This window comes from Lolium perenne, chromosome 4 (genome assembly GCF_019359855.2).
Source record: "Lolium perenne isolate Kyuss_39 chromosome 4, Kyuss_2.0, whole genome shotgun sequence".
In the NCBI taxonomy this organism is placed as follows: Eukaryota; Viridiplantae; Streptophyta; class Magnoliopsida; order Poales; family Poaceae; genus Lolium; species Lolium perenne.
This window is the reverse complement of record NC_067247.2, coordinates 108,553,170-108,566,995: the sequence shown is the minus strand read 5'-3', so window position 1 is coordinate 108,566,995 and position 13,826 is coordinate 108,553,170. Positions and strand designations below refer to the sequence as shown.

Sequence of the window (13,826 nt, the reverse complement as noted above, 5' to 3'; positions counted from 1 at the left end):
ACAAATCAACGGCAATGTGCTACGCATGCAAGCGAGCATCCGATGATGTTGTGGGTCAGATAGTATGAAAAATCCTTCAAGATTTCAAGTATAACAAGTCTTTTTGGTTGTGTAAACAATACGGCCAGGCTAACAAAATCAACCTAGCGAGAAATAATGTGTTACCAATTTTCAGTGAATATGCACTAATAAGGACATTGTCTTAATTAGATGGCCAAACTACCAATCAACTAATCATGTGTCCAAGATATCAAAACATGTCATTGCACAACTAAAAAATGCAATAAGATATGCTCGGGCGGGTGGATAAAAAGAACAAAAAAATGTACATGCAAACAATCAATGTGTTCAGGACTAACTACTCAAGAAAAGAAAAGAAAAGTGTTGATAGAAAGATAAACACCAATATATATAGGAGAAGTGAAAAAAAATCGAGAAGGCACTGAAAGCATTATGATTTTTTTTAGTTGTGCATGGAAAGTATGATGCACTGGGAGCTTATAGACAGAAACTCATGTTACAACCTAGGATTGTTGGCAACGAACATTTACAGTGACGGTATTTAATTATGAAAGTTGGCTAAGTAGCCATCCTGATCCTGCTTCACCTTAATTGTTATTTGAACAATTGACCCCCTTAGCCTGCATGTGTTACATACTTATGTTTTTACCATATGCTCATAGAGTAAATGACAGTTCTTTATATAAAAATACAATTATGTTCTTTGAAAATGTAATCAATGGAGTATAATTATTTTCTATCCTTTAAAGGCTATTCGATGTACTAGCAATCAAATGAAATACCAATGCATGGCATAAATAACTAGTTTTTTTATATAAAAAAATCAGCAGCCCCTACAACAATTTAAAATAATAAAAACCCAAATCTAAGTTCTAGAGACATAAATCTGAATAATAATGAGGTTATACATTCACTTGCCTAACCAAATAAGATGTGCTCACTTCTTCGTAAATAACTAGTTGAGAAGCTATGCAAAATATTCTAAACATGGTTCTATTTGGCTACAATGTTTTGCATCACATGCTGCTAACTCCAAATCGCAGAAAAAATTACGAAATTTTACCACCCAATCACATCTGCTTCGTTCATATCGTTAGCTTAACGATCTTCCACAATGACGAGCGACAGCGACGGGCAAGGCCACCGGGAAGTTTCCGCCGCTAAACCCCAACACCGCATCTACATTGCCCCCGCGGAAACGAAACGAGCTTCCATCTTATGATGCCGCCAAAACCGCCATTAAAAAAGCTCAAGCCGCGGCCAGCACATAGAACAAGTCCTCCTTGTTGTTTACACCCACCATGTGGCACGCCTCCACGCCGCGCCGGCCAAACCATCGTTCAATATAAGACCCCTGCACTCGTCTCACTCCCTTTGATGGCTTCTTCCCCCACCCCGAGCTCAACCAGCAACTCGCCATTGATGCAGTAGCTAGTCCTGTGTATTACAGCGGCAGCAAGAGCAGGTAGCAGAAAGAGAGTCAGAGATGGATCGGCTGGTGATACCGGAGCCGACGAACGAGGTGGTGGTGCGGGTGGAGCCCGGGAGGCCGGCCAGCGGGGAGCTGACGCTGCGCAACGCGATGCACACCATGCCCGTCGCCTTCAGGCTGCAGCCGGCCGTGAGGGGCCGCTTCGCCGTGCGCCCGCACACCGGGATCCTTGCGCCTCTCGCCTCGGTCACCGTGGAGGTACTGTACCTGTCCTCCGTGGCGCCAGAAGGTCCTGGGGGAGGCGGCGGCCGCGGGGAGGACGCGTTCCTGCTGCACAGCGTGGTGGCGCCCGGCGCCTCGGTGAGGGAGCCCGTGTCGGCGCTGGACTCCGTGAACCCGGAGTGGTTCTCCGCCAGGAAGAAGCAGGTGTTCGTGGACAGCGGCATCAGGGCGTCCTTCGTGGGCGCCGTGGTGGCCGCGCGGCTGGTCGTGGCAGGCGCCGTGGAGGCGCTCAGGGAGGTGCTCGACCGCAGCGACCCCGAGTGGCGCGCCGCGGACGCCGCCGACGAGTCCGGGAACACGCTTCTTGACCTTGCCGTCGGCCTCGGACGCGCGGATATCGTGCAGGTGCTCCTCGAGTACGGCGCCGACGCCGACAAGCCCAGCCGCGGCCGGACTCCCCTCGAGATCGCAGCCGCGTCTGGCGAGTGCCTTATCGCGGAGCTCCTCGTGGCCAACGGCGCCACGCCCGCCGGCTCCGACGCGCTCCATGTCGCCGCAGCCGCAGGGCACAACGATGTCCTGAAGCTGCTTCTTGGGAAGCCCGCGTCTGCTTCGCCCCGCTCATCCGCCTCCTCTGCTTCCTTCTCCGGCTCTTTCACATCCATCGACGCGGCAGGGAGGGACGGCAAGAACCCTCTGCGGCTGGCGGCGGAGGGCGGACGCCGCGACGCGGTGAAGACGCTCCTCGCGGCGGGCGCGAGGGCCGACGCGAGGTGCGGCACGGACGGTGGCACGGCGCTCCACGCCGCCGCGAGGCGGGGCGACGAGGCCGTCGCGCGGCTCATCCTGGCGCACGGCGCGGCCGGCACGGCGTCGGTGCGCGACGCCAAGGGGAAGACGGCCTACGAGGCCGCCGCCGAGGAGGGCCACAACGGGCGGATCATGGACTTCTTGGGCCTGGGCGAGGCGATCCTGGCCGCCGCTCGGAAAGGTGAGGCCCGGGCCGTCCGCCGCGCCGCTGACGGAGGCGCGTCCGTGGAAGGGCGCGACGCGCACGGGTGGACGCCACTGATGCGCGCCGCGTTCAAAGGGCGGGCGGACACGGTGCGCGACCTCATCGAGCGCGGCGCCGACGTCGAGGCATCCGACGCCGAGGGATACACGGCGCTGCACTGCGCTGCCGAGGCAGGGCGCGCGGACGTGGTGGACATCCTCCTGAAGAGCGGGGCGAACGCCAGGGTCGCGACGGCGAAGGGGAGAACGGCGGCGGCCTCCGCGGCGGTGTCAGGCAAGTCTAAGGTGGTGCGGCTTCTCGAGAAGGCCGGCGGTGTGGGGCGGAAGGGTGCCGGCGAGAAGGTGGTGCCGGTGGTGGCGAAGGGCGGGAGCATGGACAGGAAGCGGAGGGTGAGGAAGGGGAGCAGTGGCGCCATACGGTTCGGTGGCGGGAAGGAAGGGTACGAAGCTGCCACGGTTACGGTGGGGTGGTCGCACTAGCGTTCAACCTCGAGTTGTTGATACTCCGAAGAGCATTTGGGGTTTTGGTTGAAATGGTCAGCCTTTTCATTGGAATTTTGTGATTAGTTTCGGCTGAGGTGGTTATTTTTAATTTGTTTTGAAGAAAGTGTAACATATGTTTTACGGTGGTGATGTAGTGTAATGTATACACTTTGTAAAAAAAAAATGGATCCCTCGGATTGTGCAAAGGTTTCATTTCTGTGAAAGCATTTTTTGTGTACTTAGAACCATTTTAAGTATAGGAGACAGATGATATGCCAAAACTTTTACCTAAAACTAGATAGCTTATAAACATTTTGCTTCTATTGTGCATGTGCATACACTCCAAATGAACTCTAGCTACATAATGCAGATATATATATATATGCAACCTTACCGAACATAATTTCAGATATTAAAAATACATAATTTCCAACTTTCAAATTCATGTGCAAAACATGACTGATCCCTCAGATTGTGCAAAGGTTTCATTACTGTGATAGCATTTTTTTTCATACTCAGAACCATCTAAGTCCCTTCCTCTGTGAATAAGTGCAGTACTTCTATCTCTTAAGTTAAGCCTTTTAAAATTTAACCAACTTATAGCAAAACGTAGCAGCATTTATGACACTATATTGGTATCGCTAGATCAATTTTGAAAAATAGTTTCATTGTATACCAATTTAGCATCATATATGCTCCTAATATCGGAAATTCAATTCGGCTCCCGGGTGCATATGTTCTCACTACCAAAAAATCATATTTCGAAATGTCAAAAAACTGGAATAAATTTTTTACATGTACATCTCCATAATATATGTACATTTGTCAAGTTTCAAGAAAAAACAATATTTTGTATGGTCTATGTAAAAAGGAGAAAGTTTATCTTGTGAAAAGCATTATTTTTAGCACTGAATTTTATCTTTTTTGCACACGTCACAGGATAAGTCGATTTTTTATGAAATGACTTTGTAAGCGTGTAGGACGTAAAGATGTATGTGCGAACCTTTTGGTTCAATTTTGTTTGAAATTAAAAATATGTGTAAGATTCAATATAAAATATAGGGAGTATATGCACACATGTTCCAAAACACCACTCCCTAATATTTCCTATACAGTTGGTCAGTTTTAAAAATGTTTGACTCAAGATAAAAGCTGGAAGTTCACTTATTGGTATCACTAGTACAAATGCCCGTGCGTTGCCACGGGTCCTCAAATTTCATTTCTCAATGCACATATAAAATTTACAACTCAATATGAAAATTTAAAATAAATCAGTGATATCATAATGTACTACAACATGATAATACCGAGCGGAATAAAAGACAACATTGTAGTGCATCTACGTGGTTACAAGGCGCCAGTGGTGACTTCGTCAACCTCAAGATATGCCGGCTCAGTCCCTCGAAGGTGCTCATAGGGGTAGGGTGTGCGTGCGTGCGTTCATAGGGGTGTTTGTATGTGCGCGTTTGTGAGCGTCTGCGTTGTACTGTGTTCTCAAAAAAAAGTTATAGGTCTTCTTGTTACTCTTTCGCGGTAAGTCTCAAACGTGTGTTCTGGGCCGTCATAATTGTCACCTCAACAATCTGTCCTTTTTGATGTATTATTGTCTTATAAAACGTAGATGCTGCAAACACATGTATAACTGAAGGAATACTTCTTTTCTAATTATTGCAAACAACACATGTATAACTGAAGAAGACAAGCCTGGATCGTAGCTTTCTATGTCAAAAATACAAAGGTGGCTTAGCAAATCTTCAATAATGGCTGGTGTAAAAAATCCGTCGGCAGGACGGTGGTGTGGATGCTAATTTTTTTAAGGAGTGATTCCTTGACAACTCCAAAAGAGATGACCATGGAAACCAAGAAAAATGATGCGGACAGAGGATAATATCGTTGCCAACTCCTAAAGTTTCCTGCAAAATTTGAGGCAAGGGAGGGAATAGATTGCACGTTTAGTTTACCAATGTACATGGTGCCACTGACTATAATCCTGCAACAATTTCTTGTACCGTCATCATATCAAGACCAAATTGCATGGGCCTTAGCAAGACAGATTCTTGTAGTTCTACAATTCAAGACCCACAAACATCAACATCTCTTAGGAAGCAACATCCAACCCGATCGCCTTTGGGGGCTCTTGAAAAAAGGATGTGTCATCCTGTAGTTGATACTTTGAGGTGTTTGAGGTGAGGTGAGGTGAGGTGAGGATATCCTTATATTTTGACTGTGATAGCAATACATATGAACATGTTTCTATACCATGCTTGAGAGCACTGTAATCCTGTGAGAACCTGCTAGTAAATCTAATGACGATAAATTTAGGGATCATGATTCCTCTCTGAACTCAAGCACAACTGACACAATCAAACCTCTTTGAAGGCAAAGATCATGGACAATATGAACAACACAATAACGTAGCAAGATGCACTCGATGGCCTTGATGGTCCGAAGATGAAGCAACAAAACATGTATTTGTACCTCATTGTAGATGTCCGCAACTTCATCATTTAGGTCATAATCTACGGGGTTTCCGCCCAGAGTATCCTTCTACATATTCATTTGTAGAGTAACAAATTATGTCTGACCAAGCAAGGTGAAGCATCTTGCCCTCCTCTAGTACAACACATGCATAATCAGTATCCAGTGTGAGAATGAATCTATTGATGTCAACTTTAATTAGCTAAAATTCATAGTTGAGATGGAGGTATGCTGAGAGCAAAGCTCTAAACTGCTCAACCGCGAAATAAATTCCATTCTCTGTCAATTTCGTATACATTATTGGCATAATAATCCATTGCTGGCCATATGAACAGTCTGATGTACTAATGAGTGGGCACTGCTAGGGAGAACAAATCGTCGCCATATTATGACACTTACTTGCCTACATTGAGAATGAAAATAATTGGAAACAATTGTCAAAATTTCTACAAATAACCTAACAACAAAAATGACATGGGAGAAGAACATTCCAGGTAAGTTTTACTACAATAACCTTACCACCGAAATTATAATATAATATTTTTCCACCTTAAAAATAGCCGAATCATTTTCACGATACATGTTTACAATCAGCTAACATAAAAGTTCCAAAAAAATGTCCCATTTTACTAAAATAAGGAAACATCAAAGTACAAACTCCAGAAACTAATGCGAAACCATTTCTCATACTCAGAATCTATTTACCGACAAATTATAAATGTATGTAGTACATCAGTTGAAATGCTCATGTAGATAAGAAGGTTGCGAGAGTGAAATGTACAACAAAAATCAAGCAGTGTATATTTCAGTTTCACGGCACATGATCAGGCACATAAAATATTTGATAGATCAATCATTTATAGCACAAGCAGACTGGCCTTCTATAAAATGATCAAAATTGGTAAAGATCAAATATTAATCAACATCAATGAAGTTCAAACAATCATAGGCAACTGAAGCAGCCACGGACACTCCCCTTCACACGTGAACTATCACATGAGCAGGTTCATTAATCTTTATATCAGAACATACAGATTGAGGAGAAATTGAAGCCAGCAGCTGGCGAAGACTAACTGCGGTCACTACAAACAATATGAAGATATTCAAAATGCTACATTATAGACTTAATTGCACGCATAATTGAGGTATGTTAGGCAATCTAATTATTTAAGCTTTGTCCGTAGTTTCACAATGGGGCAGGGAATAAGCAGTAGCCAAAATCACATGACCTGCTTTCGCTGATCAACGAAAAGGAAATGAAAAAAGAGATATTAAAACCTATGGCATCCTGAATAATATAAAAATGAGAACATTTATGTGGTAAATGTGTACATATCTTTGTGAATTATCAAGTCTGCGATTTTTTAAGTTCCATCACCGTCAGTTTCACAAAGAACTGCAGTATGAGGTAACCGAGAACACGGATATATACATGGTGAAAAGGAATTAGAATTTCCAGTAGTACTAAATTATAAGCTCGGGCAAGTATTACTAATTCAGATGTCGTCAATACAAAATCAAATCACAAGTCACAAACAGGGTTAGCCTATAATCACAACATCTGAATAGTTAGATGTGAGAAAATTGAAATAGTTAACTACAGTTAGTTCAGGTTTTGTATATAAGCAATAGCAACCTTAATGCCTTTTGGAAGGGTGGCTTAGTAGATGCTTTTCAACCAAAGCATAGTTGGAAAGCATTGTGCAACTATTAAGTGGTTACTGATCCAACCTGAACATTCAGATTTCTCCAACCTGTACAAATGAAACATCAAAATAAAAATCACTTCTGATGATTCTACATAGTGATATGTTACGCAATTAGAAAGTATCAGAATCTCTACCTATATTAAAAACAATATACCCTTATACAGAAAAATAGGTAGAAGTCACCAGTGTGCAGACAAATTTTTATGATCTCCATCAAGATATGCGGGCCTTTCTCTTCTCTCCGTCTTCTCTTCTATTTTTCTTCAGTGGAGTCCTCAAGCAGCAGCAAGAACCATGTTACACCTCCCTCTTATCTTTCTCCTCTCAGGGTTAGCCTATAATCACAAAAGAAACATTAAAATTTGAGTTGTTGATATCCATCTGCCACTTTTTTATACTGAACTAAGGAACGGTGTTCGTACTGCATCTACCTAATATTTCAATAGTAAAATATCCTGCACACCATGTTATAACATATTTCTAACTTTCATATACAGAAAAATTATTGCATTCACTATTTATACATATATGTCTTAGACCACGTGCTTAAAAGGTATTGCATTCACTATTATTATAGTGATATGTCTTAGACCCTCAGGATCTTACATCCTAGGAACTATTAATTAGATAGGGCAAACAAGAACCTCCCTTGATTTTTAGCACCTCCAAAATTTGTTCTCCAATATGAGTTGAAATCTCACACCAGGTATAAGAGATAGCAGTGCGGCTTTTGCCCTCGAGTTAGTAGGTCTGGTCCTAAATAGAGCTAACAAGCAATTTTTTGGAAAATAGATATATTCTCAGCGCATGGTAATGATGTTGTACTCACAGAAGTACAACAACAACCCTCGCCCAAAAGCTCACTCTGAGCATGAAAAACCATGTGAGCCTACAAATTTAAGTAATTCACTGGTTAAAAAAATTTCCAGTCCTACACCCGAAGTATCGAACCAGCATAAACATGAGTCTATGCCGACATCAAGAAGGCTAGCTAAATATGGTGTAATTTAAGAATCCATCACAAATGTTTGAAGAGGTGCAGTGCCTCCATGATGATTGTTCTAGGCAATCACCATTGGAATTAATTTCGTTGTAGAAAGAGAAAACTAACATTGTCACACATATGAATAATGCATAAATATAAGAAATTTAAAGACCCAGATACATAGTACTGAAACTCACATTCACTATAGGTCAGATGAATTTTCAATCTTCAGTACGTACAGTATGGGTACAGATAGTCGACGTCATGGTGCTGATGGGCAAGCCGAGATAGATGAAAGAATCCTATTTGAATTGACTTTCTTTAGAATAAAGGCTTTCTAGATGCAACTCTTTGCAATATTCATTTTGAGAGAAAAGGCTAGGCTCAAACCATTTGAAGACACGGAGATCATGAAGGAAAAAAAGGTTAACACATGCATCTGAACTGGTTTATCAGATTTGTCCTTAGTAAATGATATTTGACTCTTTCAAGAAAAGAAAACGATCAATCAAATAGAAACGCTGCAACACAAAGAAAAATGGTAGTAGAATAACTACCTTTTATCTGGAATCTGCTTTGGTGGCAGACAACTCTTGCATACACTTCTCTGATAATCCCTGCAGGAAGAAAGGAAATCTCAACCGAAATAGAAACATGAGGGCACTTATTCTGTTTGCATGATGGTTGAAAAAAGGGAAATGAAAAAATGCAGTGCTTTTATTGGAAATAAAATGAAATCAACAGTATGTGATGCCCTTGTTTTTAAAACAACTGTTAGATACTAACCATATGATGATTATCTTGTGTTCAGAATACATGTTGTACATGGTATTATGCAATAGCCTGGGTCAACAACATGTATGTGGTACTTAAGCTAAGCTTGTTTTGAACCCAAAATAAATAAAAAAAGTAGTGTGTTTCACGTACAGAAAGTTGCTGCATGCTTCTCCTTATAGTACTCTTTTGTAGATTCCATTGCAGTGTACTAACTGAAACCATATAATGTGGCAAGTATGATGAAATATAGGTACCAGTGTATGTGGAAAAATACTATGGAATACATGTACAAAAGTTTTAGCATCAAAAGTGTTTGTGCATACATCACATTGAATATTTCTGGCACCCCACCTTTTACCTCAACTCACCGGATAGATCTTAGTTTCAGTCTCCCCTCCCAATAACCCTTGCTACATACAACTTGCTATCCATCTAAAAAAAATATACGCATCCAACACAATCAATATATATTGAAAGCTCATCAAGTACCAACTGGAGAGTCCATTACCAAGAAGCGTGGATAGCTTTCAGATCTTGCAACTATAATCTCCCTTCACATGTGCAGGCACAACTAAAATCATATGTGGGGCAGAAATATTGGCATATTAACGATCAGGCTTCACCATTTGCGTGTTTGGACTGGACTTTATGCCTGATCAGAGAAGAGTAGTGTCAGTTCTGCAGTTCAGGAAATCAAGCACTAAGAATATGAGAAACAAGAGGACAGGCCAAGAACTAATCATGTGCCGACCTATGATATGGTGCGTTTTTCAAGGAGGAACTCTCTTACAACCAGGCATTGGAGGTCACCAACGAATGATCAACATCAATGATATGCATCTGGTACCTCTAGAGCACAGATACCATCAGATCGGGATTGTACAAGGATACATCAAAAAGAGAGGCAAGTAAGGAACGAACCCATCATAACTCATAGGGGGAGTAGCGGGGACGGACGCAACATCGTTGTCGCCCACGACCCTGGCTCCAGTCCCATCGCAGAGCTTGAGGCGTATGGAGGCGGCAGCCATGGAACAGCGGAGGAATAGGCGGGAGGAGACATCGCGGCGTCCACGGATCCCATGGAGGACGACACGGCCAGGTGAGGGTCTCGACTCTCGAGCAGCCTATGGACATCGCCGCCCACGACGGCACGGCCTCCTCCATCTCCACATCCTTGCCGACTCTATTGAAGAACTCCAGCCCGGCCTTTCCGAGGATGAGGCATCGCCCCATCCAGTTTTCCACCTCCATCGTGAGGGCGCGCGGCCTATGTCTGGGATTCGTGCGGTGGCGGCGGGGAATAGACCTAGGTGGAGAGAGGGAGAGGAGAGGACAAAGAGGCCCGGGAATACGCGTTGACGACGCGGATGGAAGAAGACGGTGTAGCGGAGAGTGGTTTGTTGGGCTTGGCCCGTTTGGAGCGAGCGATGTGAGACGAAGGAGCACGACGTACGACGAAAAGCGGTCGTAGTGAGATGATAGGCAGAATAGGGAACATGTTCCTCCTTTTTAAGTAGTGTAGACTAGATTTGCACGCTGGTAGAGCTCACCATTATCTACACCAGGGTCTTTTTTGTTTTGATTTTTCTGAAACTTACAAATGTTGATTTCTAAATTTTCAAAAAAAGGGGGCCACCATGGAGCTTGGGATTCCTAGTCGTGGTGAGAAACCCTATGAAAAAACCTCAGCATAAGCAAGGCCATGCACGACCTTAGGCTAGTTTTATCATCTTTTTTTTCCAAGCGACCCACTAGGGGATCGATTTTCATTATCGAGGATAACGAAAAAATAGCAGTATTCCAAAAGTATAAGGAGAGAAGGGGGAAGGGACGCCGCCTACTGCTAGCATTTTATAGAATTATTACAGACCAGAAACTACGACAGTTTTCATAAAACGGAAATGGCAACATGTCAGGATGAGGCCAGCCAAAGCTTGAGCCAAACTAACAGCAAGAACTCAACAAAAGGAGCCGTCTGTCTTCAAATCCGGGAAGGGGAGTAGCAACATCAACATCAAGCGGCATCTCCAGCATCGTCGTCTCCAGGCTTCTTGTCCTCCAGGCGAAGCGGGCCAGTAGGGTCGGCATGTCTAGAAGCGGAGCAATTCCCTGCCGAGGCCAACCGCATAACGCTGTCAGCTCGAGCATGAATGTCAGCGGCATCCTTCTCTCCATGAAGCCCTGCCCAATAGTTCATAAACACAACCGCGTAAATAATTAGCTCAAAAGGCGAGTTAATCAGTTTATTTTCGAATCAAGCTCTATTTCTTAATTTTCAAACAGCCCAACATATTGCTGCCAAGCGAGCTATCTGAGTGTTGCGGCTTGCAGTGACAAACTTTGGAAACCACCAGAAAAATTGGGAGAAACTCCCAGGATGAGTAGGGAATTTATGGCAGTGGCAGCAGAACTCCAAACAAACTTAGCAGCCAGACAGCCAAAGAACAAGTGGCTAATTGTCTCATGTTCTGTACAGAACTGGCACAGTGGATTTCCTGCCCAATTACGCTTGATCAAATTGTCTTTGGTGGCAATGGCATTGTGCCAAATTAATCAGAGCCAAATCTTAATTTTCAAAGGGATTCTACTCTTCCACAGGTGGCGATTATTGCACAAGTGTTTGTAAACAGACTTAACAAAAAAATTGTCATCCTTAGACCATTTCCAACGTGGAATATCTCTTGCATGGGATAAATTTATTTGATTCATCAGCTTTAACAGACCAGCTTCTTGTAGAATCAGATTAGGTGTCAACCACCTTCTGAAAGAAAAAAGTCCAGCTCATAGCAGTTGCACCAGCAACAGTACTTTTTTGTTCATTGCAGATATTGTACAAGTAAGGGAATATATCTTTGAGAGGACTAATACTACACCAGGAATCATCCCAGAAACTGGTTAATGTACCACTCCCCACCTGCATCCTTCTACCACAGATATATATATCTCTTACCTGTAGCATATTTGACCACAAGGAAGAGTCTCCAGGTTTGTGCTTGGTATAATAAACCCCAGTGCCTTTGAGATATTTTAAATTCATAAAATCTTGCCAAGGGCCAGAATCATGTTCTAATTTCCACCACCACTAGCACATCAAGATGACACTGAATTTGAGTAAGTCCTTCACACCCAGGCCACCTTTTAATTTTGGTTTACATATCCATTTCCATTTCACAAAGTGATATTTCCTCTTGTCAGCACTACTAGCCCAGAAAAAGGACCTGATAGGTTTATCCAATTGTTCTATATTTGTTTTGTGCAAAAGTCTCAAAGACATTTGATAGACAACAGTACTGGATAGGCAAGCATCAATTTTCACCAATCTCTCCCAATAGACATGGAGTTTCCTATCCACCCACTTATTTTCTTCTTTGTTTTTCCCCAAGGAACCCCATTTCTGCAACAGTAGTCCTCCTGGCACAAAGTGGAGTCCCTAAATATTTGATAGGCTAGCTACCTCTCTGGCAATTGAACAAGTCAGCAAAGAAATTATGTTTGGTGTCATCCTCCAAAATCATCATCACCTCACTCTTCTTAAAATTGATTTATAGACCAGACATTGATTCAAAAATGTACAGAAGGAGTTTCAGATTGACAGCTTGGTGATCATCATCTTGGATTAGTAGTATGGTATCATCATCATACTGTAATATAGCAACACCCTGATGAATCAATTTACCAGCTAGCCATGTGATTAAACCATGTTGTTGTGTCAAACTGATCATTTTTGCCGAATTGTTTGCTGCCACATTAAGCAGAAATGGAGCAAAGGGATCACCTTGCCTTACTCCCTTATGGCTAGTTAAATATGGGTCCACTTTGTCATTCACTTTCACAGTGAGGGTTCCACCAGTAACTGCCTTCTTGATCCAAATCATCCAGTTATCACTAAAGTCTTTTTGTTTACAGCAGTCAAATAAAAAAATCTCAGTTTACTTTATCATACGTTTTTTCAAAATCAATTGTCAGCACAACCCCCTGTTGTTTTCTGAATTTGCTTTCTCTCAAGACTTCCTGTAACATCATCACACCATCAGTAATGTACCTTCATTTGACAAAAGCAGATTGGCAGTGAAGCAGTAACTTGCTCATTACAGGGTTTGCTCTGACAGTCAAAGCCTTTGTTACAATCTTGAAGAATACTTGTAGTAGACAAATTGGTCTAAATTTCTGGATGACATCGGCATCAGCAGTTTTAGGGATTAAAGTAATAATCCCATAGTTTATTCTATCAAGCTCAATTCTGTGTTCAAACAAATCATCAAACACATACATGATGTCATATTTGATTATGTCCGGCCAGCAGTGCTGGTAGAATTCAATGGGAAAGCCATCAGGCCCTGCTGCTTTATTTTTCTCCATCAATAACCTCCTTTATTTCTTCCAGGTAGAATCTTCTATCCATGTCCAAACGTTCTTGGTCATTAAGTTTTTTCCCATATGTCAAAATTTTACTGTTTAATCTGATGTCTGTGTCAGCTACAGGCCCAAACAATTCCTTGTAAAAGGAAGTGGCATGCTCCAGTGATGACGCGTGAAGCACACGTCCGTTGGGAACCCCAAGAGGAAGGTGTGATGCGTACAGCAGCAAGTTTTCCCTCAGTAAGAAACCAAGGTTATCGAACCAGTAGGAGATGAAGGCCACGTGAAGGTTGTTGGTGAAAGAGTGTAGTGTGGCGCAACACCAGGGATTCCGGCGCCAACG

The 13,826-nt window shown here is 43.1% G+C and overlaps 1 protein-coding gene and 1 long non-coding RNA gene across 9 annotated transcripts; one reads left to right on the top strand and one right to left on the bottom strand.

The window, feature by feature from the left end:
• The first annotated feature begins 1,227 nt into the window (after positions 1 to 1,227).
• LOC127293609 (protein VAPYRIN-like) lies at positions 1,228 to 3,383 on the top strand. The gene has a single exon (XM_051323251.2). It carries the CDS (start codon positions 1,508 to 1,510, stop codon positions 3,167 to 3,169), a length of 1,662 nt encoding a protein of 553 aa, XP_051179211.1. The 5' UTR covers positions 1,228 to 1,507; the 3' UTR covers positions 3,170 to 3,383.
• A 3,123-nt stretch (positions 3,384 to 6,506) lies between these two features.
• On the bottom strand, positions 6,507 to 10,641 carry LOC127293608 (uncharacterized). Of its 8 annotated transcripts, none has more exons than XR_007845983.1 (8): positions 10,043 to 10,641; positions 9,873 to 9,970; positions 9,272 to 9,773; positions 8,902 to 9,187; positions 8,735 to 8,828; positions 8,542 to 8,646; positions 7,494 to 7,694; positions 6,507 to 7,404 (listed from the first exon to the last, which is right to left on the bottom strand). It is a non-coding gene; the product is annotated as an uncharacterized lncRNA (long non-coding RNA). The 8 variants fall into 8 exon arrangements; XR_007845988.1 differs by having other exon boundaries at positions 8,902 to 8,961; XR_007845984.1 differs by lacking the exon at positions 8,735 to 8,828.
• Between the last annotated feature and the right edge of the window lie 3,185 nt (positions 10,642 to 13,826).

Bases quoted from the DNA above. Each gene is read 5' to 3' on its own strand.
- LOC127293609 (XM_051323251.2), top strand. From the start codon at position 1,508: ATGGATCGGCTGGTGATACCGGAGCCGACGAACGAGGTGGTGGTGCGG.